The 27,268-nt window shown below is 44.2% G+C and overlaps 1 protein-coding gene across 1 annotated transcript in view; it reads left to right on the top strand.

Moving 5' to 3' along the window:
* The window catches only part of SLC7A10 (solute carrier family 7 member 10), a 78,784-nt gene that overhangs the window by 25,767 nt on the left and 25,749 nt on the right, over positions 1–27,268 (top strand). Inside the window, exon 2 of the mRNA XM_084812431.1 lies at positions 20,545–20,749. Within this exon, the coding sequence (XP_084668557.1) occupies positions 20,545–20,749 (205 nt within the window). The remainder of the gene's footprint in view (positions 1–20,544; positions 20,750–27,268) is intronic.

Below are 27,268 nucleotides of genomic sequence, written 5' to 3'. Positions count from 1 at the left end.
CCACATCACCTAACCCTGGCAAGGCATAAGGAGCAGGATGTCAGAAACAGAATAAAGTCAGAGGATTTGGAGGAAAGTTTTTTTTAAAACAAAACAAAACAAACATAGAACAGACAAGCTTGAAATGGGACACTGAATAGGATGACCAACCACAAAACAAAGCAATAGTTCCTGTAACTTCTTAAATAATTGGGTACAACCAGGGTGGGCAGAACGTAAATTGCAGCCTGCTGGGGGGCCACGTGTCCTCTTTTACACAGGACAGTCCTCTAATTTGAAGGTGTCCTCTGTTTGAAGGGCTGTTCTGTCCAGTTCTGGTTTAAAGATAAAGAACCATCAGAAGGACAAGCTGGGCCTTGAAGGTGCTCTTGAACAGCACCTGGAGAACAGAGTTTACATTTAAATTATAATCCATTCTTTCTAAATTTACATCTATACATATAAATTAGCATGTGCGAATGCCATGGAAATCACTGTCCTTTCTGGGTGATACATTTCCTCTTTTGGGTCGGGGGGTTGATTCATAAGTGGCCACCCTATCAGGAGCCAAAACTGAGACATGTCAGCAACGGTAACAACCCACACAAGCCCTAGGAGGTACCAACATTTAGCTCCTTCAGCCATTTCTCCAAGACCTGCCATGGCCCAGAGATTCACAGTGCTTCTAGACCAACAGCTGCCAATCAAAAGACAATGACTGGGTTCACACAACACACTAACCCACATTCAGTGGGTGAGTGTTGGTTGTTGTTCAACCATGGGTTGTTTGTTGAACCATGGGTTAGTGTGTTGTCTGAACCCAGGACCTTTTCTGCAGGGTGGCTTGTTAGCCATTCAGTGTGGCTTATTTTTCTTGAATAAGCCACCTTGAGAAGCCATGGTTTGTTGTTGGGTTGTTGTTGAAGGTGGTTAACAAGCCACCCTGCAGAAAATTCCCTGGGTTCAGACAACATGCTAACCCACGGTTCAGCAAATAATCGATGGTTCAACAACCCACACTCAACCACTGAGTGTGGGTTAACATGTTGTGTGAACAGCTCCATTGTGCAGCTATTTTGTCTGTCCCCTCCTGATGAATTTTCTGTGGTAAAAAAAAAAAAGACGACAAAGGAAGTAGTAGGAAAACATGGAATGGTTACAAATGGAAGAAAATGTTGTCCGGACCCCATGTACAATTCTGTGAAGGAAACAGGACAATCGGACAATAAAAGCCTCATAGCATCTGGAACAGCTGAGTGTATGTGTGTGTGTGTGTGTGTGCTTTTATACACGTTTCCCCCTCCCTACTAACTCCTGTCTATTTTGTTGAATTTTAAATGTGTTGAAACCCACATCAAGGACTTTAATTAGCAAGTGAGGTATAAATGCTACAAACAAAACAAAGCACACAACTTCTTTGCAGTAAAAAGAGTATTTGTTCCATTAGGCCTCACAAAAATAACAGTTAACTTTTCCCTGACATGCTATGTGTAGGGAGTCTTTTTCAGGGAGAGGCTATTCAAATTTGCAACTCTCCCACCCCAAGACTAAAGTGGTACAGTCCAGGAGAAACTTTACCACTTGATTCTGCTTGTTAAATATATCCAGGTGTTTCAGTTGAAAGGCATCTTTGATGCACCACTATGATCCTTAGTGTATATATCACGTAGATTAATTTGATGTACTAGATGCAAGATTGTCTTGCCATACCGTTAAGATTATTTTTAAATGATATGAGCAGAATTAAGAGTATCCCTTATAAAATCCAAATAAAATCACATTTCCAGAATCATTAACTGCTCAGTTAAAAAACAAAAACTATTCTGCACAAAAACCGTTCTGCTCTGAAGCCAAATAATTTCTTTACACTCTGGTAGCAGGTTAAAGAATAACATTTGTCACAATCTTAAACCGTCTAATTTTAAACATCTTTAAAGTTTAACATAATATAATCAGATTAGAAATTCCTGCTCTAATAAAATCCAGGAAGAATGCTGGAATTATAGCTGGGAGGGGGAAGCTGAGCAAGCCCCCACACACATACACACACACACTGTGGCGCATGTGGAGACGCTATTTTGCTCCTTCAAGAAGCAACTTGTGTGTCAGAATGTCAAGCTGTATCCACAGAAAATCTGTTCCACTTGCGCAGACCTGTTTCCTAGGCACTTGCAGCTTGTGCCCTCACTGCTGAGGGATGGTGAGCAATGGAGCATCCAGTTCCGTAAAGTTTGGGCCATGTTTCTCGCTCGGAGGCTAGGTCTCTGCCTCCCACCCACCCCCGCTGAGTTACAGAGGGGATAGGGAGAGATGCCAGCCCCTGCAGGGGCAAGATCCAGCCTGAAACCTGGAAGCCATGGGGAACCCACAGGGAGTGGGGGTGAGATCAACTCGGGAATGTGGGTACCTACCTCTCTCTCTCTCCCCCCCCCATCCCTCTCTCTCTCACACACACACACACACCCTTCTGTCTCTCTCATAATACTAGAATCCAGTGGGGTCATGCCCTGAAGTTGAATGGTGGGAGAATCAGGACAGATCAAAGGAAGAAGTCCTTCCACAGTGCCTAGTCACATAATGGAATTGGCTACTTCAAGATGCTGTGATGACCACCACATACTTGAACAGCTTTAAAAGGGGGTTGGACGAGTTCCTGGAGGAGAAGGCTATGGCTGGCTCTGAGTCCTGATAGCGATCTCCTCTTTCCTTCAGTCTGGATGCCAGATCTACCACCCCACACCTGCCCTCCTGCCCTTCAACTTCCACTAAGTCAGCAGAGGTCAGTTTGCCCTGGACCCCTTCAGACTTACAGCCACCCCTGCAACTACTTTGGGTAACAAAATATATATATAAAAAAAGCCAAACTAACTCAGGCCAAATATCCACATGACTTGAGTGCTACATGTAGTTTGACCCTTAAAAGAACCCAACTTCTGCTGCTTAGGTCCATTCCTACTTTGGACCATGACAAGCACTTATTGCCACGAAGTGGGAAAACATTTTATCTTATGTAAGACACAGGTAATTATCCCTTTTCAATTAGACCTTCAGGCACTGAACTGTAGAATGCTCAGTTCGCTGCCCAGAAGCAAAACAAATACATGGTTATATAATACTTTGTTTTGTTTTTGCCATTTGGTCCCTAACTAAACCTGTGTCCTTATCAAATTTGATGAGTCTGTGGTTTGAACTCCAGGCAAAGTAAAACACATTTTTTCAAGGCTGCAATCCTATGCACCCTGAACTCAGTGAGACTTCCTGCTCAACAAACAGGCATAGGACTGGGCCACGTACCCTATTGATTTTCCCACATCAGATTTTTTTAAAAAAACTGGTACCTGCAACAGAATGTTGTGGTGCGCCTCACTCTGCCTCATGGTAGGGCTGGTCCTGCATCCTACTTCCCTTTGGGACGAGTACTCTTTGTTATGGTATGTGAATCACTACAACATAAGAACCAACCCAGTCCCTTGGACTTTCATTCTAACACTCTGCATCGCTCCACACCCTACAGCTGTTTCCTAAATAAACTGTTTCTATATGGAACACCTGCATGATATAACTTCTCTTGTTTCCTCCAAATCCCTTCTCAAAACCCCCCCATGTTTTCCATGGAGCTTTTGGCGCAAACCCATAATTCTTATCCCTGTACTGAAACTAGGCCTCAATAAGTGTTAATGGAAACCAAGGCACATTCTTCCCCAGTTGCCCTGTCCTCCTCCATCTCCCTCCCCTTCATCTTGTGCTGAATTTTAGATAGTACGCTACTTGGAGTAGCGCCTTTCTATGTTTTCTCATATTCTGTAATGCCACAAGTTGTTGTCGTTGTTGTTCAGTCGTTAAGTCGTGTCCGACTCTTCGTGACCCCATGGACCATAGCACGCCAGGCCTTCCTGTCCTCTGCTCTCTCCCAGAGCATGCTCAAGTTCATTGCATTGGTGATGCTATCTAGCCATCTCATCCTCTGCCGTCCCCTTCTCCTTTTGCCTTCAGTCTTTCCCAGCATCAGGGTCTTTTCCAGGGAGTTTTCTCTTCGCATAAGGTGGCCAAAATATTTGAGCTTCAGTTTCAGTAACTGTCCTTCCAATGAACACTCAGGGTTGATTTCCTTTAGGATGGACTGATTTGACCTCCTTGCAGTCCAGGGGACTCGTAAGAGTCTTCTCCAGCACCACAGTTCGAAAGCATCAATTCTTCGGTGCTCAGCCTTCCTTATAGTCCAGCTCTCACAGCCATACGTTACTACTGGGAAAACCATAGCTTTGATTAGACGGACGTTCGTTGGCAAGGTGATGTCTCGGCTTCTTACTATGCTGTCTAGGTTTGCCATAGCTTTCCTCCCAAGGAGCAAGCGTCTTTTAATTTCATGGCTACAGTCACCGTCTGCAGTGATTGTCACAGAGAAGAAGGCCAGGATCTCTTCTTGATCATCCCAGAGTGCAGGACATGGAATAATGGGCTCAAGTTACAGGAAGCCAGATTCCGGCTGAACATCAGGAAAAACTTCCTGACTGTAAGAGCAAACAACAATGGAACCAATTACCTGGGGAGGTGGTGGGCTCTCCCACACTGGAGGCTTTCAAGATGAGGCTGGGCAGCCATTTGTCAGGGATGCTCTGACTTGGATTCCTGCATTGAGCAGGGGGTTGGACTCAATGGCCTTGTAGGCCCCTTCTAACCCTACTATTCTATGATTCTATGATCTTGGAGCCCAAGAAAATAAAATCTGTCACTGCTTCCATTTCTTCTCCTTCTATATGCCAGGAAGTGATGGGGCCAGATGCCACGATCTTAGTTTTTTTAATGTTGACTTTCAAACCTGCTTTTGCACTCTCCTCTTTCACCCTCAACAACAGGCCCTTTAGATCCTCTTCGCTTTCTGCCATTAGGGTGGTATCATCTGCGTATCTGAGGTTGTTGATAATTCTCCCTGCAATCTTAATTCCAACCTGTGAGTCATCCAACCCGGCGTTTCTCATGATGTACTCAGCATATAAGTTAAATAAGCAGGGCGACAATATGCAGCCTTGTCATACTCCTTTCCCAATTTTGAACCAATCGGTTGTTCCATGCCTGGTTCTTACTGTTGCTTCTTGACCCTCGTACAGGTTTCTCAGGAGAGAGGTAAGGTGGTGTGGTACTCCCATCTCTTTAAGAATTCACCAATGCACATTAGCCCTCTTCAACAGGGCCGGCCCTACCATTAGGCAGAGTGAGGGGGCTGCCTCAGGCATCTGATTTGGAATGCCATGAAAGGGCAGCAAATTGTTAGTTATTTAGGCTGCAGTCCTATGGGGATGGCGTAAGCCTCCAAACTCAGGGGTTTATGGCCATCCAAAGCAGAGCGGGGAGAGCGGTGAAGGCCATCTTTGCCTCCACCCTCCTCCTGCTCTGCATTTCAGCTAGACAGGATTTTTCACCTGTTTAGCTGAGGCGCTGGAAAAGGGGAGGGAAGGAGGCTGGAGAGGCCAGAGGTTTCCTCATAAGGCAGCCTCCCCAGTCCCCTCCCCACCAACAGCAACTCCCCCTTTCCCTCCTCTCCGTGGTTGCCTTTGTGGCCTCAGAGAGGCAGCTGGCGCAGATCTCTCCAGGCTGGCTGCAACAAGGGGAGAGGCAGGGGGTGGAGAGCTCACACTCCTGAGTCTGCAGTTGAAGCAGTGACTCTGACCTCAGATCCAGGAATCCAAACTATCCAGTGCGCCCCCCCCCCCCGCGATGCTGTCTAGGGGTTATAGGATTGCTCTCTTAATAATTTTTGCAACCACGGAGGGGGAGAGACGCCAGTGGGATTTCTGCCTCAGGTGCCAAAATAACTTGACCAGGCTTGGGTACCACACACCTTGACTTGGGAGGGGGCACCATTTGCTGCCCCTCCTCAGGCAGCAAAATGTCTTGGGACAGCCCTGGTCTTCAGGCATTATGCCCCTCATACAATGAGAGGGAGAGTGCGGCAAACACACGAGCTCTGCGCCCTCTGTCGTCTCACCATGCCCATTCCTTCCACCTTCCGCATGTTGGGAAGCGAACATTCGCAGCGGGAAGACTTCTCTACTCACGCAGGCTCCCCACATGAGCTTCCAGGGTTCTACATTGCGTAGGGGATTTCCGTAAGTGGAAAAGGCTCCCTGTTGCAAAAGTTCATTTCCCAACAAGTGGATGAAGCCCGCAATGGGACGCCAGCAGTGGGTTCATCTCTGGCCTCCCCATCACATGACGGTTAACTGTAGGGTGAGAACTGCCAAATAGGGGTATCGATAGCAACATAAATCTAGAGTTGACAGAGTGGCCGCTTACGCGTTGCCAGAGGATTTGCATCACCCAAACAATTGGACAAAAGAGGGCACCGATGGCATGACATTTGCATGTGCAAATCTATATAGGTACAAATTTAGAAATAATCACTATAATTTAAATAGAAATGCATGACCTCTCATCATCGTTGACTGGGGTGACCTGTGTGCCTGCTTAGTCTGCTGACCAAGTACTAGCTGTTAAAGAGTAACCTCAAGGCCCCTGCTGCTCTCCTTGTTTATGGTCCTTCTTGGTTGTTGATAATTCTCCCAGCAATCTTAATTCCGACCTGTGATTCATCCAACCCGGCGTTTCTCATGATGTACTCTGCATATATGTTAAATAAGCAGGGCGACAATATGCAGCCTTGTCATGCTCCTTTCCCAATTTTGAACCACTCGGTTGTTCCATGTCCGGTTCTTACTGTTGCTTCTTGACCCTCGTACAGGTTTCTCAGGAGACAGGTAAGGTGGTCTGGTACTCCCATCTCTTTAAGAATTCGCCAATGCACATTAGCCCTCTTCAGCAGGGCCGTCCCTACCATTAGGCAGAGTGAGGGGGCTGCCTCAGGCATCTGACTTGGACTGGACAGACTTGGACTGGACAGTCCATCCACCACTCCTCCTGCTCTGCACCGGATGGCCGTAAAGCTCTGAGTTTATAGGGGACTTACGGCCATCCCTGTAGGATTGCACTCCAAGTCTTTAACAAAGGATACGGTAAATGTATTTAACTCATTTATTAATCCATGTTTATGGCATAAGTCTTCAGGACTCTTGAATCTGCGCAGGTGTGTGCCATAACAAATTTGCTAGGTCTTTAAGGTGCCACAGGACGCTTAGGCAGTGGAGGCTGGTGGCGCTGATGTCAGTGGGCACCTTGGATAGCTCCTTGAGAGTTCTGACCGGAGTGGATTCACCACCCTACTGGTGGAGCCACCAGCTTCCACTGCACTGAGATTTTTTTGCTGCAACAGACTAATTGAGATATCCATCTGGATGGAGTATATAGGTCAATCTAATTTTGAGCCCTATGAACTGAAATGCTTTGATTGAAATACTTTTAAAATCCCTGACACAGTGGATCCCACTGCTGGTCTGGGAGCTTTTCTTTTCCCTTCATATTGCTTGAAGATTGTTTTTTTTAAGGGAAGCTGCAGCCACTCAGCAGACCATGAGGTGTAAAGTTACGCTTCTATCCTGCTGGAATAAAACTAGGGAGATAACAGTTACAAAATCAAGTTACAGATTCTCTTTTTCCTAACGAATAGCATGGCCTTAAACACACTGCATGTGCCATAGATTAATGGTGCCCACAGGGGCTGGGTGAGTGTACTTGCATGACTAGAAATACTGGAGAAGATCACCTAAGGTCTCCTTACCTTTGGCAGTGCTGCAGGGGTCATGTTTTCACATGAATGAATGGCTCTTGAATGATTTGCGGCCGAATTTCTCAAAGTTGTTAAGAACAAAAAGGCTTTTCTTTAAAATCAAGTGTGCACGGCTACTGAGATTGCCAATCTCTCCCCGCACCCCACCTCCACTTTGGAGAACATTATTGTAATTAAAGTGAGGAGATATTTTCTAATTCATCATATGCTATTAAGATCAAATATGTTTAATGTCTGCTTTAATATACGAGCAAATAAAGGCTAAGGTTCAACTCAGACATCATGCCAAACCATTGTTGGCTCTAACCATAGTGTCCAAACCATGGTTTGAGGTTCCAAATGTACAGGCAAAACATTGTTTAGAGCTGCTTGACTATAGTCATTTTTCTTCTGATCAGCACTCCCATCACTAGCAGGCTTCCAGAGATGAAGGAATGGCCAGAGCTGTCCTTTGTCAATTCAGGTGTTGCACGAAACCATAACTTAGAACAAACCATGGTTTGCAATCCCAATTCACAACATAGTTTCTGATTCTAGTTTCTTGGCTGATCTCAAACCATGGTTTATCAGTTCAAATATCACGCCAAATCATAATTAAGGTTCCTTAACCACGGTTTAAAGTGAGTTGAACCTTGTAGGAGTGGTATGGAATTGTCTTGGAGCTGAGCTGGTGATAAGCTTTGAAGAAATATAAAAGCAGGGGTTGTCAGCTGTCTTTCTCTGTAAAACGATGGATTTTCTACCGCTTTCCTGGCTAACTTAGATTATGTCACACTACATTTTCTAAGGCGCCAGCCTCTTGTAGAGATAGGTTTTTGTAAAGATAGAGGTGCCAGGTTTTTGTAAAAATAGAACAGAATAGTACAGAATGCAGCAGCTCCATTGTTGTCAGGAGCTTCCCCTTTTCAGCATGTAACTCCTTTGCTGAGGGAACTGCACTGGCTGCCTATTTGCTATCAGGCCAGGTTTAAGGTATTAGTACTAATGTACAAAGCCGTAAACAACTTGGGACTAGGATACCTGAGAGAGCACCTTCTTCTTTACCAACCTGCCCAGTCACTGAGGTAATAGAATCATAGAATAGTAGGGCTGGAAGGGGCCTACAAGACCATCGAGTCCAACCCCCTGCTCAATGCAGGAAACCAAGTCAGAGCATCCCCAACAGGTGGCTGTCCAGCCTCATCTTGAATGCCTCCAGTGTGGGAGAGCCAACCACCTCCCTAGGTCATCGGAAGGCTTGCTCCTGGTGGTTCCACATGGACCCATGGCCCGGTTGGAGTCCACCAGGAAGAGAGCCTTCAGCATAGTGGCCCCCTTCCTGTGGAACTCCCTGCCTTTGGAGGTCAGGCAGGTGCCAACATTATGTCTCTTTTGGCGCCTCCTGAAGACATTGTTATTTCGAGAGGTTTTCTCTGAGTTACCAGCCATGGTTTATCATGTTCAGAATCTGTTCTTTTAAAATGTTTTAACTGTTTAATTATGGGGTTTTATTCTTTTATCTTGCTGTTCACCGCTCCGGAATCTTTGGTGTGGAGAGGTATATAAATATTGTAAATAAATAATAAATAGAGTACTTAGGTGAAGCCAACCTGCCATAAACCTCCCGCCCTGAAATCTTTAGTAAATACAATCTTTACTGACACTCTGTGCCTTGCACTCATATTTGTTCTGAAACCGTAGGAGCTACAAATGTAGTGGTGCGATCTAGAAACCTGCATAGCCAGAGTGATGCAAAATCACGGAATCCAGTTTTCTAGAAAAAAAAAAAAATTCTGCTTGTTTTTCAGGGCCAAAATGCACTTTACTTTAAAGACATAGCTAGCACCGGTGTCTTTTTTCCTTAAATGACCAGCCACAGTTTTTATTGGCATTCTGTTTTTAATAATTTTAATATGGTGTTTGCATCTTTTCCTTTCTTTTTTTACTATCGTACGTCTTATGTCCACCACTCCAGAATATGTTTTGGATGGGGAGTGGTATACAAATGTTGTAAATAAATAAATAGATAGATAGATAGATAGATAGATAGATAGATAGATAGATGTTTACCCCTCACTAGATTCCCCCACCCCACACTTGCAATTTACATTACCAAAAAGGGATTCATTTGTTTCAGACTGTTAATCCTCCTACGCTAGAGTCCCAATCCAGATTAGGTCCCTTGCATGTACTTTAAAGCAATCCCCCTACATCTTTAAATGTGTACTAACTGTCTAATGTGTACTTTAGCCCTTGGGCTCCTAGGAATGTAATGGCCATGGCTGAGTCATATGTTTATTGCATCAAATCCTCTGTGTTTAGTATATCGGATCCTCTGTAAGTACCATGTTAATACTTATCATTCATTGCAAAAAAAAAATTGTAGCCAGTCCACCTGCCAGGACACTCTGGACAAGTGACAATCAAACATATAATATTCATGTACACAGATTAATACAATAAATTAACATTAAAAACCCAAGGCACCATGATCCAGATCTGGAATTCATAGGATCCAGAATCCAGTGTATAAGAGCCAACATCAAATGTTTAGATGCCATTCTATCTGTTTTGCAGAGATAGAATTGGAAAAGTATTAAAATATTTCGACACCAGCATCACCTCCTCCTCCTCCTCCTCCTTTATGGGCCATGCCACATCTGGTGTTATAATCAAATGAAAAAACAAAACAAAACCATCAATAGTTTGCTTATAATTAAGAAGATTTAGGGTGCAGTCCTTTACTGAAGATCCCCTGGCTGAGACACTTATAGCAGGAGTGGGACACTTTGGGGAGGGTTCAGGGTCCACATTTGCACCCCCCTTGCAGACCACACTCCTGTTGCCACCCCATTGTCAGAATTGGTGGTGAGTAAAAAAATTAGTGGTCGGCCACTGAATATTGGCAGCAAGCCACTATGGAGGGATAAACAGGACAAACATAGCTTGTTTTCAAGCTACATTTGTCCTGGTTACCACTCCACTGTGGTTCGCCAACAAATTACTTTTTTGCCCCCATGATTTTTGACAGTGCAGCTGCAGGGGACACACTGGGTGATGGACGGGGGACATGCACCCTGAGAACCATGTGTTGCTCACCTCTAGGCTATAGGATTCGACAGAAGCCCTGCTGTGCCGGTGCACCATCCCTTCGACAGATATGCCAGCAGAACGCCCCAAACGCAAGAGCAATATCGGTGGAGCAGTTCAAGTAATGAAGATACATGGGAGAATGGCTGAAATGGGAAGGAATCGATGGCCTCGATGGCCTTGTAGGCCCCTTCCAACCCTACTATTCTATTCTATGAATCATGGGCAGGATGTAGGTGGCACAGAGAAGGAGCACACTTATGCCGGATGCTGTGCCATCACAAAGCTGTTAGTCTTTAAGGTGCCACGAGACTCTTTGTTGTTTTTGTTGCAACAGACTTAACACAGCTACCCTTTTGGATATGGAGAAGAAATGTGATCCCACTGAGCAAGTCATTGTCTGGGGGCAAGGCCTGCCTGGATCATACGGTTAATATCCACTTTCAGTACTTGGGTAACAAACCTAAGTGGTACTAAAAACAAATTGACAGAAGAATAAGATTTATGAGAGCATGAATAGAAGGCATAATCTCTATCATTAGGATAGAGGAATCCCAAATACCTTTCAAATGCAAATTATTAAAATATTGTTAATAAGGTGGCTACTTGTAAATCACTAAAAACAACAACAACCAGGACATGCAACACTAAAAAAGAGGACACCAATTTGCATAAAATTTGCATATGCTAATTTATATGTATAGATACAAAGTTAGAAATTACTATAATTTAAATTGAAATGCAGTGCATCTCACTACAGTGTGGAAGACGGTGACCAAGTGACCCATGTGCCTTGCTCAATCTGCTGTGCAGCTGGTGTTGATGGGTAACTTCAAGGCCCAGCTCTTCCTTCAGATAGTTCTTTATACCAGACTTGGGCAGGACAGGCCTTCAAAATAGAAGACGCCTTCAACAGAGCCAGTGTGGTGTAGTGGCTAGAATGTTGGACTGGGAGTTGGGAGATCTGGGTTCTAGTCCCCACTTGGCCATGGAAGCTCACTGGGTGACTTTGGCCCAATCACAGACTGTCAAACCAACCTATCTCACAGGGTTGTTGTGAGGATAAACTGGAGAGGAGGAGGATTATGTACTCTGCCTTGGGTTCCTTAAGGAGGAAAAAAGGCAGAATATAAATGTAATAAATAAACAAACAGAGAGGACAGTCCTCTGGCAGCCCTTCAAATAAATGGCCACCCTAACTGTTAATCAAAGTTTTAAGAAAGCTTCTTGAAGATGTGTTAGTTGAGGACCTTATCTAATTTTCAACGTTTTAGTGGGTATGTTTTTAACTGATGAGTTTTTACACATTTTTTCTGTGTTTTATTGTTAGATGCCTTGAGCACTTTTTTTTAGTGCAAAGGCAAAATATAAATTAAAACAAACAAACATGCTTTAGGCACCTGGGATTACCACAACCACCACAATCTCACTTCCCACACACCCCTGTTTCTGATATCTCACTGGAGGAAAAACAGATTAAATCATGCAAATATTGATTAAACAAGGATGAAATGCAATATATTCAAATAGTTGTATCTGAATAATATTCCTACTATTCATAAGTTAGGGACAGCTGGGTAGGGGAAGCATGGGGAGACACATAGATATTCAAAAAGGATAAGATGAACCTTTTCATTATGTAGATAGGCCATTTCCTGGTTTACACTGAGAAGCTATGTATAAATGTCCCCATGGACAGACTTGAGAGCTACCCATTGAAATCAATAGAAAAAGCCAAGATTTTAATGTCCCTGGGGTTGGGCAACAGTGTGTCCACCCCCCAAAAAAACAGAATGGAGAACCCCCACCCAACCAGCCCAAGCAGGACTGAGTATGCTTGGTGGGTGTGGAAGGCTGGCTGACTGTTGGAGGGGAGAAAAGAAGAAAATGGAGGGGAAGGTGGAATGAACTGACTAGATCCCTGAACAGAGGCACTCCATACTGCAACATCTTGTTGCAGAGCCGCATTTGAACTATCTGATTCCTGTTATTTTCTCTCCATAGCATCAGCTAATATCCCAAATTAGTTTTTCGTGCCAAGTTCCTTTTGTCATCATCGTCATCTTCTTCTCTTCTCTCACTCACTTTTGTTACTACAATTTATGCATGCCAACAAAATAGAGTGAGAAATCTCATCTCACAAATGTTCTCTCAGATACCAATGCATTCCTTTGTGAAGTAAGTGTTGTCTTATTTACTAGGGTGAAAATGGAAAAGTGCATTTAGTCAATGCATTACCAGTGGTACTATTAAAAGATTCTTCTGCCAGTTCAAGGTGCTGGTTTTCATCTTAGGGCCACCAGATGGAGACCAAGCCTTGTATACCTGCACATTTCATGTTTGGAGTGTTCTCCCCCTCCCCAATTTGTTTCCATGGCTGTCCTGATCCTATATGTAACAATATGAAATAACTCTGGGTTCAGCCCAAGTCGGCTGTGCTTCCTCGTAGGAAGCAGGAAGTAGTTAAGAGCAACACCCACTGCTTCTGTCCTGAGGAGAGAGTGGCCGCAGCATGAGGGAGCTCCATATTGGAGTGTTTGTTTAAATAAAACTTGTACGTTTGTTTGGAAGCAGAGTCTCTTTGAATCTGTGGAGTGCCATCCACCAACTTTGAAACACTCTGCATCCTAGCTTTTGTTTAAAACCTAAGTTAGGGATCAGCAACTAGATATTTCTGAGCCAAATCTGGCCCCTTGAGTGATTGTACTTGGCCCCTCAGTTGCTAACCCAGAAGTGAAAGGGGGCAGAGCGATGCTGGATCAGACCAAGAGTCCTTCTAGTCCAGCATTGTGTTCACACAGTGGCCAACCAGCTGTCGACCAGGAACCCACAAGCAGGACACAAGTGCAACAGCACCATCCCGCCCATGTTTCCCAGCAACTGGTGTACATATGCTCACTGCCTCTGATACTGGAGGTAGCACATAGCCACCAAGACTAGTAGCCATCGATAGCCTTTTCCTCCAGGAATTTGTCCAACCCCCTTTTAAAGCCATCCAAATTGGTGGTCATCACTACATCCTGTAGTAGTGAATTCTGTAGTTTAACAATGCGCTGTTAGAAGAAGCCCTTCCTTTTACCTGTCCTGAATCTCCCACCAACCAGCTTCATGGGATGAACCCATTGGGTTCTAGTGTTTTGAGAGGGAAAAAAATGTCTCCCTATCCACATTCTCCACACCACGCATAATTCTGCAGACCTCTATCATGTCTCCCCTTACCCTCCTTTTTTCGAGGCTAAACAAGCCCAGCTGTTGTAACCTTCCCTCATAGGGGAGGTGCTCCAGCCCCTTGATCATTTTAGTTGCCCTTTTCTGCCCTTTTTCCAGCTCTACAGTATCTTTTTTTAGGTGTGGTGGCCAGAACTGGACACAGTGTTCCAAGTGTGGTCAATATGGAAGGAGCCATAGTTGTGCTAATGCAGGGATGAGCAACTTGTGGCTCTCCAGACGTTTTGGCCTACAAATTCCATCAGCCCTAGCCAGTATAGCCAATGGAGAGGGACATTGGAAGTTGTAGGCCAAAGCATCTGGAGGGCCACAAGTTGCCCGCCGTTGTGCTAATAGAAATAACCAACACGCTACTTTACAGGGTCGGGGCTGGGGCTTTGACCTACCACCCGAGCCCTTTTTAGCAAATTTGCCCCATGCCAAAACATATTGCTGCCTAGGGATCTTTCAGATTATCTAAAAATGATACATTCATCTGCAGGGGCATGATTCAGCAGTATAAATAAATTATAAGAATCTAAAAACTGTGTTGCAGAAAGGTTCATTTTGGCCAGATGGCTGTATCCGACAATAGCCTTCCTGATGCCCCTGGAAGCTTGCAAACAAATCTGGAACTCAGAAGCACAGTAATTGCAACTACGTAGGTTCTTTATGTAGCTAGCATGGCTTAATAAAAACAAGAACAAAATAATTGCTTTGCCCATCAAAACAAATCGATCTACCTTCTCAGATTCAACAGTAAGCATAGGTGTTCTTAAAATGTTTATTCAAGTGAGCCAAAGAAATGCCAATTTATTTGTATTCGATGTATTTATTTATTAAAAATTTATATCCATTCCCCCCCCCCCCGGCAGCCTTCCCCAGTTGGTACCCTTCAGATGTTTTAGACTACAGCACCCAGTATTCCTAACCATTGGCCATGCTCACTGAGGCTGATGAGCTGAAGTCCAAAACTTCTGGAGGGCACTCGGTTGGTCATGGCTGTGCTCGGGGAACTCAAAGCAGCTAACAAAATAAAACTAGGAAATAATTGAGACAATATCCAAAGCACCACAATAAAATGAGTTTGCGTGCCATTTTGGGTGGAAAGGCAGGATAAAAATCAAAGAAAGAAATAAAATCCAGAGTTAGTTGTGATAGTCTATTGCAGCAAAAACAACAAGGAGTCCTGTGGCATCTTAAAGATTAACAAATATATTATGGCATAAGCTTTCATGGACTAGAGTCTACATCAAATGCATGAAGCATTATCCTGAGCTGCAGATATATATAGGGATGTACGGTTGTTGTTAACTCTGTTCTGTCTGTGTTTTGCGGATTGTCAGACAGGTGTCCACTCATTGACAGAATCTTTTTTTTTTTTACGGATGTACAAGAATGTCACTCCACTTGCGCAAGTGTGCGTTAGCACTATGAATTCACTAGGCAGCATTAAGCAATCTAACATTTTTGACTCATTCAGTCTGCAAAATTTGTCAGGGTATGATAAGGCTTTTAGTCGGGTCCTGGGATTTCTTTTTGTTGATGGGTAAAATTGTGTGTGTGTGTGTGCGCGTGCGTGCATGCATGTGTGTGTTGTCTGTTTATATCTTTGTATACTCCTTTTTATATTATGTACAGTATTGTATTTTTAAAGTTTTTAATCTTTGCAAACAGCCCCAAAAGCTTTTGCTATTGGGCAGTATAGAAACGTAATGAATGAATGAAAATGGGGAATTAATAATAACTGACCTACTTTACAACGGTGTGGTAAACATTACTGAGGTAATGTGTGAATAAAGAAAAGTCTTGTGGCACCTTGAATATTAACAAATTTATTGTGGCATAGTCTTTAAGGTCCAGAAGGCTTAGGGCAGCATCCTATGGTTGGCCGGCTAGAGGATGCTGGGAATTGTTGGACTTTTTCCTGCCTAAACATAGGATTGTGCCCTTAGTCATTTTGCTGTAGCAGACGGACATAGCTACCTACCTTTCTGGAAGCTGAGGTGTGCGAAACACCATGTATGCTTGAAATGTGGTATGCAAACACTCAATATTGCCATTGTTGTTAAAAACATTTTTGCACCTTTGTACTCTATATAACCAATGGTAGAGGGTGCTTAAATATAGCATCATGACATTTTACTAAAAACCACCATTTTGGCCTGCGGAGTCTTCCCGCTACCTCCTAGCGTCGCCTTATGTAACCCGTAGCACTTGAAAGGAAGTTACTGAACCTGTCGGCACATCTCTTGTTTAGAATCCAGTCTATTAACATAGCTGTTCTCCTTCCAGGCTCTGAAGTGTCAGGTTTTCTCAGACTAGTTTAGCATTCCACCCAGGGTGACTGTCTTCCTTTGAGAAAGTTCTTCTGAATATTAATTAGGCTCTCCCCGTCCGGGTCTCAAACCTTCGCCAAAAAACCATCCGGCTGCAAGATTCGAGTTCTTAATCTCTTCATAAACCCTTATTTTTCCTTTCATTATCCTGATAAAATTCTCCTCTTGTGGTGTCTTTCTGCCCCTCGCTCACAGCTGTTGCAGAGGCTATTTCTTGCATTGAGTGGCTTTTATTTAGTGCCTGGACCGTCAGAAACAAATTGTTCTAGAATTTTCCTGAAAAAGCACCAGCAGTTGTCGTTCATTTCAGCGTTCATTATCAGGTTAGGGCCTGTTTTTACAGAAGGCTCCCGTGTTCTTCATTTAGTGCTTTAGCACCAGATGAGGAGTGCAGGAAGCAACACCTGAGAAGATGAAGAGCCATCGCAAGGTGGCCATGTGTCCTGTTTACATAGGACAGTCCTCGATTTGAAAGGCTGCCAAAGAACTGTCCTCTGTTTTGAAGGTGTCTTCTATTTGAAAGGCTGTCCAGTCCAAGTCCAGTTTAAAGACAACCATTTGAAGGAAGAGCTGGGCCTTGAAGTCCATCAACAACACCTGAATAACAGACTGAATAGGCAGGCACACAAGTCAGCTGGTCATAGTCTAGTCTTCCACACTCTGGGGAGATGTGCTGTATTTCTATTTAAATTATAATAATTATAATAATTTAAATTACAATAATTTTAAATTTGTTGCTATACATATAAATTAGCATAGGCAAATGTGTGCAAATCAATGTTTTCTTTTGTTCTCTTTTTTAGTGATGCATTTCCTCTTTGTTGGTGGTTCAGAAGTGGCCACCCTACAAGGCCAATGGAGGCTGGTGACTCCGATGTCCATGGAGCAGTGAATCCACTCCAAGTTTTAGTCAGAACCAGTCGGAACACTAAAGGAGCTTTCCAAGATGCACCTTGGAAAGCTCCTTTAGAGTTCTGACTGGTTCTGACTGAAACCTGGAGCGGATTCACTGCCCCATGGATATCGGAGCCACCAGCCTTCACTGGACAAGGCTTCTTTTCTTGAGTAGATGGACCCAAAACACCAAATCCATTTCCAATTCTGCAGCTGCCCATCCTGAAGCCCTTTTCCCCCATCTGCTTTACCAAGCAGGGCAATAGCAGTGCTAAAGAATATGTGCCCCCAAATGTGTTGGACTGCAACTCCCGTCACATCCAGCCATTGGCTGACTGGGGATGGTGGAAGTTTTAGTCCAGCACATCTGGAGAATGCTTCGGGGAAAGGCTGATATTCACAACCAAAGGACTTCCTGCACATGTGTGAACCTGGCTGGGCCTTCAGATCAGCCTCTGAGGCCCTGCTTGAGGTCCCCCCATTATGGTCAGGGCTGGCGACAAGGGTAGACATGGTTGGGCACCTGCCAAGGGCCCATACCCATTGACAAGAGCCCCTTGGACTTGCTCTTCATCTTCACCACTGCAACCTGCTTGTTCACCTACCTCTTGCTCTGGCCCAGGCAACGGTGGTGGTGAGAAGGAGAAGCAGCAGATGCCACAGCCTATTTGCTCACTGGGTCTCTGCCTGGCAAGCAGGCAAGCGGTAGCCGTGATTTGAAAGGAGCAACTGCGGCTGGTGACAATGGCGGTGAGAAGGCAGACTCACTGACGGAAGGGGCCCACGGAGGGTGTCTTCCCCAAGGGCCCTCAAGAACCTGAAGCCAGCACTGATAAGGGTGACCACTGAGGCATGGCCAAAAAAGAGGACCAAAGAAGCCACCAATTTGTATAACATTTGCGTATGCTAATTTATATGTGTAGATGCAGGTTTAGAAATAATTACTATAATTTAAATAGAAATACAATGCATTTGATAAGGAAGCAGAGAAGACTTCGACCGGGTGACCTGTGTGCCTGAGCAGTCTGCTGTCCAGGTGCTGTTGATGGGCTACTTCAAGGCCCAGCTCTCCTTTCATAGGGTTCCTAATCTTTAAACCAGACTTGGATTGGACAGCCCATCAAATAGAGAACACCTTCAAACAGAGGCCTGACATCTGTAAAGTATGACACATGGCAACCCTACAGTTAAGAACAATTAGACTGGTGGGAACTAGAGATGGGGCATTCCTGGTGGTGTCCCCAGCGGCTTGGCTTTTAAAACCATTTGTTCTGACCTGATTTTAGAAAGACATTCAGCTGAATTTTGGGTAATGTAATGGTTCATGCTCCTGCTGGTTTTTAAATAGCTCTTTGCTTAACTTGGTTTTATATGAGTGTTGTGGTGGGCTGCGAGATGTTTTTAAACTGTTGTTTTAATGGTTTGCTTGTATTGGAACTAAAAGAGGTTTTAGTTTTATGTTTTATTTATGTATATAAGGCACCTTGGGAAGGCTCTGCCCTGAAAGGCAGCTCAGGAAGTGTAAAGAGTAAAATACAGACAGACATGCAATTTGCAGTGAACAACTTACAGGTACCTAAAAATGGAAAAGTACATGTTTCCACTCTTTTTTAAAAAATAAGGTTTACATCAGTTCTCTTGGACTGGTTCATGGATGCATGTTCATCACCTTACAACTGCAAGAGGTGGCATGCAAGTGGGAATGAACCTCCTCCAGAGATCAAGCGCACCTTATTTCCAACTCAAGTAGAATGCTTTTCCAGGGAGCTAGTTGATGCATTTCAGTTGCCAGGCATCAAGGGTTGGGTGATCAAGTGCATTTGCTCAACCTGCCTTTCTTTACCCTGGGCACCGTCTCTCTTTTTCATTTCTTGTCCCTAGTAAACCACTTTCCTTATGTCATCCCTAATTTTGACTTTCAAGGAGGCCTTGTTAAAATGTTGGTAGTGTGAGTTGCTAACATTGTCATTTTTCAGGCTGTCTCGCCCAGCCCACAAAATTCAAGCCAAAAATTCCCCATGGAAAACGTTCAGCTTAGCCTTTGTCAGGGCCAGCTCTACCATTAGGCGGAGTGATGTGGCTACCTCAGGTGGCAGATGCTGGGGGGGGGGGCGCGCAGGGACAGCTCATTCCATCTGAGCTTTCCAAGTGTTCCCATCTTCCAGGAGCAGCCAAGCTTGCTTGTTGCTGGCCTTGACATTCTGTGCACCCTCTAAGTTAGCCTTCTGCCTTGAGATGTGGTGGAAAATTCTGTCCTTTTGCCAATGTTGAAGCAAGATTCAACCGCCAGTCTGATCAGCTTCTGTACATTGAATGGAGGGGGCATCATCATTTTGGCTCAGGCAGCAAAAAGTCTTGGACCTGCCCTGCCATTATTATCTATCTTTAAACAAAAGGACAATTGCCCCCTTGGCTTTTCAATCAGTGGTGGACAAGCTAATATGGAGAACAAAGAAATGTATCATGCAATAGCAGTGAGTAATAGCAGAGAGTGAGCGACTTGCATAGCAGTACTATGTATAAAAAATGGGATGATGAAAGCATGCCTGTAGACTTTCATCTGTGACATCTTGGAGAAGGGAAAGTAATGTCATTTATATGCATTTATTTTTTTAAAAAGTAGCCATGTTGACAGTAAGAAAAATCTGCAAATCTATGGTACCAGTGGAGGCTGGCGCCTACGATGTCAGTGGGGTGGTAAATCTGCTCCGGGTTTCAGTCTGAACCAGACAGAACTCTAAAGGAGCTATCCAAGGTGGTCCAAGGACCTTGGATAGCTCCCTTAGAGTTCTGACTGGTTCTGACTGAAATCCAGAGTGGATTCACCGCCCCACTGACTTCGGAGGCACTACCCTCTACTGTATGGTATTGTAGTACCTTTATTAGACCAACCAAAAGATCACAAAAAATGTGCAAGCTTTCACGATCTGCAGATCTCTGGCAAGATATTACAAAAAGCGGGTTTGAAGGGCGGAATACAGAAGTGGGGGAATCACCGGTCAAATTCTTTCCCCTCCCCTATTTGCCCACATACACACACACCTGCTTTTTGTAACATCTTACCTGATTAAGAGATCTGGAGATCTTGAAAGCTTGCACATTTTCTGCGATCTTTTGGGTGGCCTAATAACAGTATTACACTAAGACAGATTTTGGAATTTGTATGCATGTGAATGAGGCGCCTCCCTCACGTGGCTTTTGTGCAGATGAATGAGAAGATGACTGTGAAGTGCAACCTGGAATTATCAGTCGCAGTACTTGGAGCAGCAACGGCAGTAGTAGCATGAGTCAAACCTAATAAGAGTCATTCTGGGAAGTGAAATGCAAAGGTGTGTATATTAATTTAGCTTTCCCCCAAACTTTTGTTCCTTCCAGGTAATATTATTGGCTCTGGCATCTTTATTTCACCCAAAGGAGTACTAGAGCACACTGGGTCAGCGGGACTCGCCCTCATAATTTGGGTGCTCGGAGGAGGGATCGCAGCTCTCGGGTCTTTGTGTTATGCGGAGTTAGGAGTTACCATTCCTAAATCAGGAGGGGATTATTCCTACGTCACCGAGATTTTTGGTGAATTAGCTGGGTAAGTGTTGGTTCAGTATAATAATGCTTAGCATTTATGTCATGCTGTCCAAGTGTTCAGAACACTGCGTACACGCGCGCGCACACACACACATCACCTCATTAATCCTCACAACAACCCTGCAACGTAGATCTGATTTGTTCCACGCTTCCCATTTCCCTGACCAATGACACATTCCAAGGTCAGCAGCACCCAGGTTTGGTTTCACTTGGAGGAGAGAACACTGGAGACTTATAGTGACCTGGTTCACACATAATGACAACCCGTGGTCTAATTAACCAATGCGTTGTTGCCTTACCCAGAGTTAAACCATGATATGGCTGCCAGACAATCAAGCAAACAGTTGGTTGTTTTTTCAGATGCTGGGTTATTTGGTTTCTGCCCCTTTCACCCACATCTTCCCTCTATCACTCATGCCCTCACGGCACTGTAGTACTGACATGCAGAGTGGCTGGGTTTTTTTTGTTTTTTTACCACTCTTGCCTGATGCCTTTGTAGCCTGGTGAAACAACTCATGAACAACCCACTGTTCTGGGTTCACATGTAATGACAACCCATAGTTTAAACAACCTGCAGTTCACCACCCAACAACAAACCAGGGGTTCTCTTTGTGGGTTGTTTGTAGTTAACAACCCAAAGTTAACCCATAGTTCCGGGTTCGCATGTAACAACGACCCACAATTTGTTACATGCAAACCAAGTCTGTGTATGTGTGTTTTAGGTAATCTTTGGTTTATTCACAAGTATACAAGAACAACGTAAGTGAAGGCAAGCAGCATATATCATCCTACCAGGCATGAGATTCACTACTTCACACAGAGAGAGGCACCCTGCAGCCCAAAGTGCTCTCAACTTTCAGCTAATCTCCCCCCCGCCCGCTCTCTCCACAAAACAGAAAAACACAGAGTTGGGAGGGGTGGGTGGTGGGGGATAGAATTGGGAAACTGTAGTTAAACGTGCTGTAAAAAACCTGAAAAATCAGAAATAAACTTTTAATAACCACCACCACAACCACGGCTTTATATCCTGGCTTGTTTCAAAGCCATTAAACAGAGTTTCCCAGTTTGGACAAAACGGGAAACTATAGCTAATGGAAGACTTCTTAGTTGTTCACTTGCTTGGTTGAAGGGAAGAACAAAGGCCAAAATGCTCATTCATATTTCAGTTTATTAAGCCAAGATATGATTGTCTCAACACGGCCAGTGATTGGCCACAGCTCTCCGGCCAAGTGTATTTCTCATCACCTGCTACCTTAGGTCTCAGCCTGAACTGCATCACAGGTGGGGATGTATGGATTTTGCTAAATCAGTTCCATCCCTGTTTCACAAATTATCAGGCGTCTTTCCTTCCGTCATCCTCTTGTTGATGGAATCAGGTTTTTTTTTTACCAGAATGTCATTCTTCTTGCACTAATTTATATTAGCATGTTAATGCAAATCCCCCCCGCCAGTGAAAAACCAGTCTGCAAGTCCACAGAATCTGCACAACTCAGAAACAAACCAGTCCACTGTCAAATCAGAGTCACAGAAGTCATAACTTGTTTGAATCCGTTGCGGATTTCTCCAACATCCCTACTCAGAGGATTGTTGTGAGGAATTGAGGTGGGGGGATGAATCATGTTGACCACCCTGAACTCCTTGGAGGAAAGTTGGGATTTTTAAAAAATGTAATAAAATAAAATATCTGATCCTTTTCTTTCTTTTAAACTGGAGAACGCAGGGGATTGAAGGAGGGACCTTCTGTGCACAGAGCATGTGCTCTACCACTGAGCTATAGTTCCAAACCCAGGACTTTGTGGCTCGCCCTTTTACCACAACACTACCCTAGCTCTCTCTTGCACAATTCCTATTCATGCTAAGGGGCCCTGAACAGCTGCTCCTGGTGCTATAAACTTCCAAGCTCATTATTTTGCTTTTAAAGGCAAGCATACTCATTTGATTTCTATCTGATGGAACTATCAGGATTGCTGATGCAGTGTAACCAAGTGGGAAGCATCTACATACAGATGGGAATGTTTTTCATGTCTGCTCTGGTAAGTAGGCGGCTCAAACATGCATCCTTAGGGCACATTAAGACAGGTTGGGCAGATCTTTTAGAAAGATCACTAGCACACTATAAAGTTTAATTAGGGCAAAGGCAACTAAAGGAAAGCTTTTATTCTTGCAGCACTTAATAAGTTTCAGAGCTGAGCACCTCCTATGAGTCAAAATGTATTGTATCAAAGAAAGAGGCCATTCAAGCGTTGTAAACAAATGTATAAGAATGGAAAGCTTTCCATGTTGTTCCAAAACATTCACACTTATGGAGGAATCAGCTCTACCCTCAAGCCAGCAATAATTCAACTGTGAAATCTTTTAACCGTGCTTTTTCATTAGAGGGCCATTTTTTATTGAGGCTGAAGATAGACACTGGTTTTAAAAGACCTGAATGTGGCATGTGAGAGGCATCATTTGCCCTTGGGCTACACGTCCATTTCTTTTGTCCCACTTTTGTCTCTAGTTAAACAGGTTTTAACTAGAGACAAAATTTTGCTGGAGGAAAATTCTGAGAGTGCCTTGGACTGCAAGAAGATCAAACCAGTCCATACTCCAGGAAATAAAGCCAGACTGTTCACTTGAGGGAATGATATTAAAGGCAAAACTGAAGTACTTTGTCCACATCATGAGAAGACAGGATACCCTGGAGAAGATGCTGATGCTAGGGAAAGTGGAAGGCAAAAGGAAGAGGGGCCAACCAAGGGCAAGATGGATGGATGATATTCTGGAGGTGACGGGCTCGACCTTGGGGGAGCTGGGGGTGGCGACGGCTGACAGGAAGCTCTGGCGTGGGCTGGTCCATGAAGTCACGAAGAGTCGGAAGCGATTGACCTGCAAAACAGGTTTTGCAGGTTTTTGAAACACTACCCCTCCCGCCCCCAGAAAACCCTCCACTCCTTTCAAAAACCAGACGTAAAAGTGATAGAAATGTACATGCCACTAGTGAAGGGCAAACACCCTTCCACTAGATTCAGAATTGGTCTTGGGGGACAAGGTATCACTGTTCAGAAAATTCATGTGAGGACTGCAGCTAAGCTCAGAGGGAACAGGGAATTCGGGTGGGGGGGGGAGTGGCGGCAGATGAAGCAAGTGTCCCTGCAAATCAAAAAGTGCTGATGCCACCTCCCTGTGAACCCTGGCTCCATTACACCACTGTTTCTCAAGTCTTGAATTTGTTCTTTTTAAACATACATTTGCTGTTATTCTTTTATTTTGTATGAAAATTAAAGATAATTATAGAAACGAAATGAAAATACAGGGTTTTCTGGGGGGATTTAAATTATCCAAACATGAGGGCAGGGCCAGTGCCAGCACCAGGCATGCTTATGCCGCTGCCCTGGACCCCAGGCTGGCGCAATGCTGATGCCTGTCTTGGGCCCCAATTAAAAACAATTCTGGGCAGCACTGAGTGGCTGGGTCTAGCTGCCATATTCATTTCCCACAATATTCTTGACACAGCATCAATCCAGAACATTGTGGGAAATTGAAATGCAGTGAGACTTGGCCACCTAGGAGTCTAGGACTTCTTGGATAGCTTCATTGGTTTTGGCTAGTTCGCTGCCAAGTAAGCCTGAGGAGGGGGGAGGCCAACAGTGGAGGGGCCAACCAGAGGTTACTTTGCCCAGGGCCCCCTCAAACCTGGCGTGTGGGTTAACGTGGCCACTCACGCATTGCCAAAACAGAAGTAGATGTATACATGCTAATTTATGTGTACAGATAAGAGTAGAAATCATAACCGTGAGAACTGTCCTCCAGCCAAAGGCATCCTCTCTTTGAAAGGCTATCCTGACCCATTCTGGTTTAAAGATAAAGAACCATCAGAACTGTTGCCCATCAGCTGTTAACCCCTGGGCATCAGACTGAACACGCAGGCACACAGGTCACCTGGTCAGTTTTCCTCACTAAAGTGGGCTGTACTGTATTTCTATTTAAATTATATGTATCCATACATATAAATTAACATATGCAAATTTTATGTAGATAGGCAACCTCTTCTTTGGTGATGGATGGCTCTTTTGGGGCAATTCATAAGTGGCCATCCTAGTGACCTGTGTGACTCTTAGGTGCTAACCATTGATGAGCCATTTCAAGGCCTTGGCTGCTCTCTCCTCTTAGGGTTCTTCATCTTTAAACTGGACTTGAACAGGTCAGTCCTTCAAAGAGACAACGCCTTCAAACAGAGGCCTCTGATAGCCCTTCCATTAGACTGTTCTCTGTAAAGCAGATCATGTAGCCATTCTACTGTGGGTCCCAATCAGAGAACCAGCACCCTGTGGGGAAGCCCTGTGGGGTGCTCTTCTATAACATATTTAAATGTTATAGAAGAGCACCTCCCACATGGCTAAAGCAACATTAAGAGCATGTGTGTGTGTGTGTGTGTGTGTGTGACAGAGAGAGAGAGAGAGAGAGCACCCTTGGTCAAGTCCAGGTCCGGCCCTACCATTTGGCAGAGTGAGGCAATCACCTCAGGTGGTACATGCTAGCGGTAAGGAGTAGCAGCCTCCCGGCTGTTCCTGGACAACCTGGAATTTTTCTGGGAGTTTTGTGCATTTTTTCATTTATGCAATTTGTGCACATTTCTGGGCAAATGGCACAAATTACAGCTGAATTTGCACGAATTGCTCAGAGGTTTGTGTAAATTGCAGAACCTGCCCAAAAACATGCACAAAAAAGTTTGCGGAGTTCAGGGAACTGCCCACAGCTTGGCTTGGAGACACAAAGCAAGTCGTGCACACAGCAGAACTGTGTAGCCAAAAAAAGAACTGGATTTCCCATTGACAAACATTCCTAGGTGGAGGACACTATCCCATCCCCAGTACTGAAGTAAGGTCCAACCGCTAGTCCAGTTGGCTTTTGTACATGGAGTGGGGAGGGGCGCCCCTCTTGTCCTTTGCTTCAATCAGCAAAATGTACTGGGCCTGGCCTGGTCAAGTTTCTAGTTAAGAATGAAAAAACGTAAGAATCAAACCAATGTCCATCTAGTTCAGAATTCTAACAGCAACCAGCTGGATTCTCTTGGAAGCATACAGGCAGGACATGAATGCAACAGGCTTTCCTTGTGGTTTGTGACAGACTTCCCAAGTTTCTCCCCAGCATCTGTTTGAATATACTGCCGATGTACCTCATTTTTTTTACTGGAACCCCTAAATCCACCAATGGGATACAAAAGCCATAGACTTACAATGAAAGAATTACGTGGTGGGGAATTTGCCTTCAGTACCACTATCCCTCCACCCCAAAACTGCTCTTGGTTACCCCAAGCTTTTTATGTTGCATAAGTATAATTTAGGGTGGGGGTATTTTTATTGCTATTTTGAAACAATTGGGAGTCAGAAATCCTTGCAGATCTACCAGAGATCCACCTGTACATCCAGATCTACCTTCTGCACACTCCCCGTCTAATCTTTATTTTTTGAAGCCATCTAAGCTAGTGGCCATCATCATCTGTTGCGCTTGTGAATTCCGTGAGTGCATTACACATTCCTCTTTCACAGTGCTCCACTGGTACAGTGGGAATTACGACTTAATAATGGCCCACATCCCAAGTGGCTATTGGAACAAATGTGGCTAGGATTGGAATGGCAGTCCAGTGGGTTGGACTACAACTCCCATCATCCCCAACAAGTATGGCCATTGGCCTGCTGGCTGGGGCCTATGGGAGTTTTAGTCCAACACATTTGTAGGGTGGCCAGTTGAGGAAGCCTGAAATAAAAAATAATCGCTATGTAACCTATGCTATTCCAGGTGTCCTTTTTTTTTATCAGGGATAATCCATACTTTCTGGTGCCCATCCATGGCAGGTCATTGTCCTTGTCTTTGCCTTTTGGAGCTGCTTTGTTAAAATGTTGCTAGTGTGAGTTGTTATGATTTGCCATTCTGCAGGTTTCAACATGCCCCTTTCCCTGGTCTTTAGAAGTTTACTCATCTCTTGATTTGGAGGAGGACGCATCTTGTCTGAAATTGCACATAAGATAAATGCACGAAGACTAACAGTACAATCCTATAAACATGTCTGCTCAGAAGTAGAGATGGGGGAGAATTTTGTTTGCTTTTGTTTTGTTTCAATAAGAATTTACCCTAATCCGCACTTCCCAAAGCAGCAAGGCAAACCAGATTGCATTTAATCCTCTAAGTAGTCGCACTTCTCAGAATTTTGTGATGCAGTTCTCCGAACAAAAACTGCAAATGAAAATGTGTATATTAGGCAAAAGTGTGCACAAAAATTCACATATAAGTGGGGAAATGTTAAAAAAAAGCATAATGTAAGATAAATCTGTTTTAAACAAGCATATATTGGGTAAAAATGCACACAAAAATGTGTATGTTAGGAGAAACGTGAATTAGCATGCATACCAATTTTCATGTGAAATTATTATTATTTTTAAGTCACAAACTAATGCAGAAATGGGAAGGAATGAACTGATGATTGGAAAAATGAAGAACTATAAGAAACCAAAATTGACAGATTCGTCCCTCCCTCCTC

Source organism: Heloderma suspectum, chromosome 8, assembly GCF_057233095.1.
Source record: "Heloderma suspectum isolate Gila_16-S chromosome 8, 16-S_ref, whole genome shotgun sequence".
NCBI classification, from domain to species: Eukaryota; Metazoa; Chordata; class Lepidosauria; order Squamata; family Helodermatidae; genus Heloderma; species Heloderma suspectum.
This window is presented reverse-complemented; position numbering and strand designations above follow the sequence as displayed.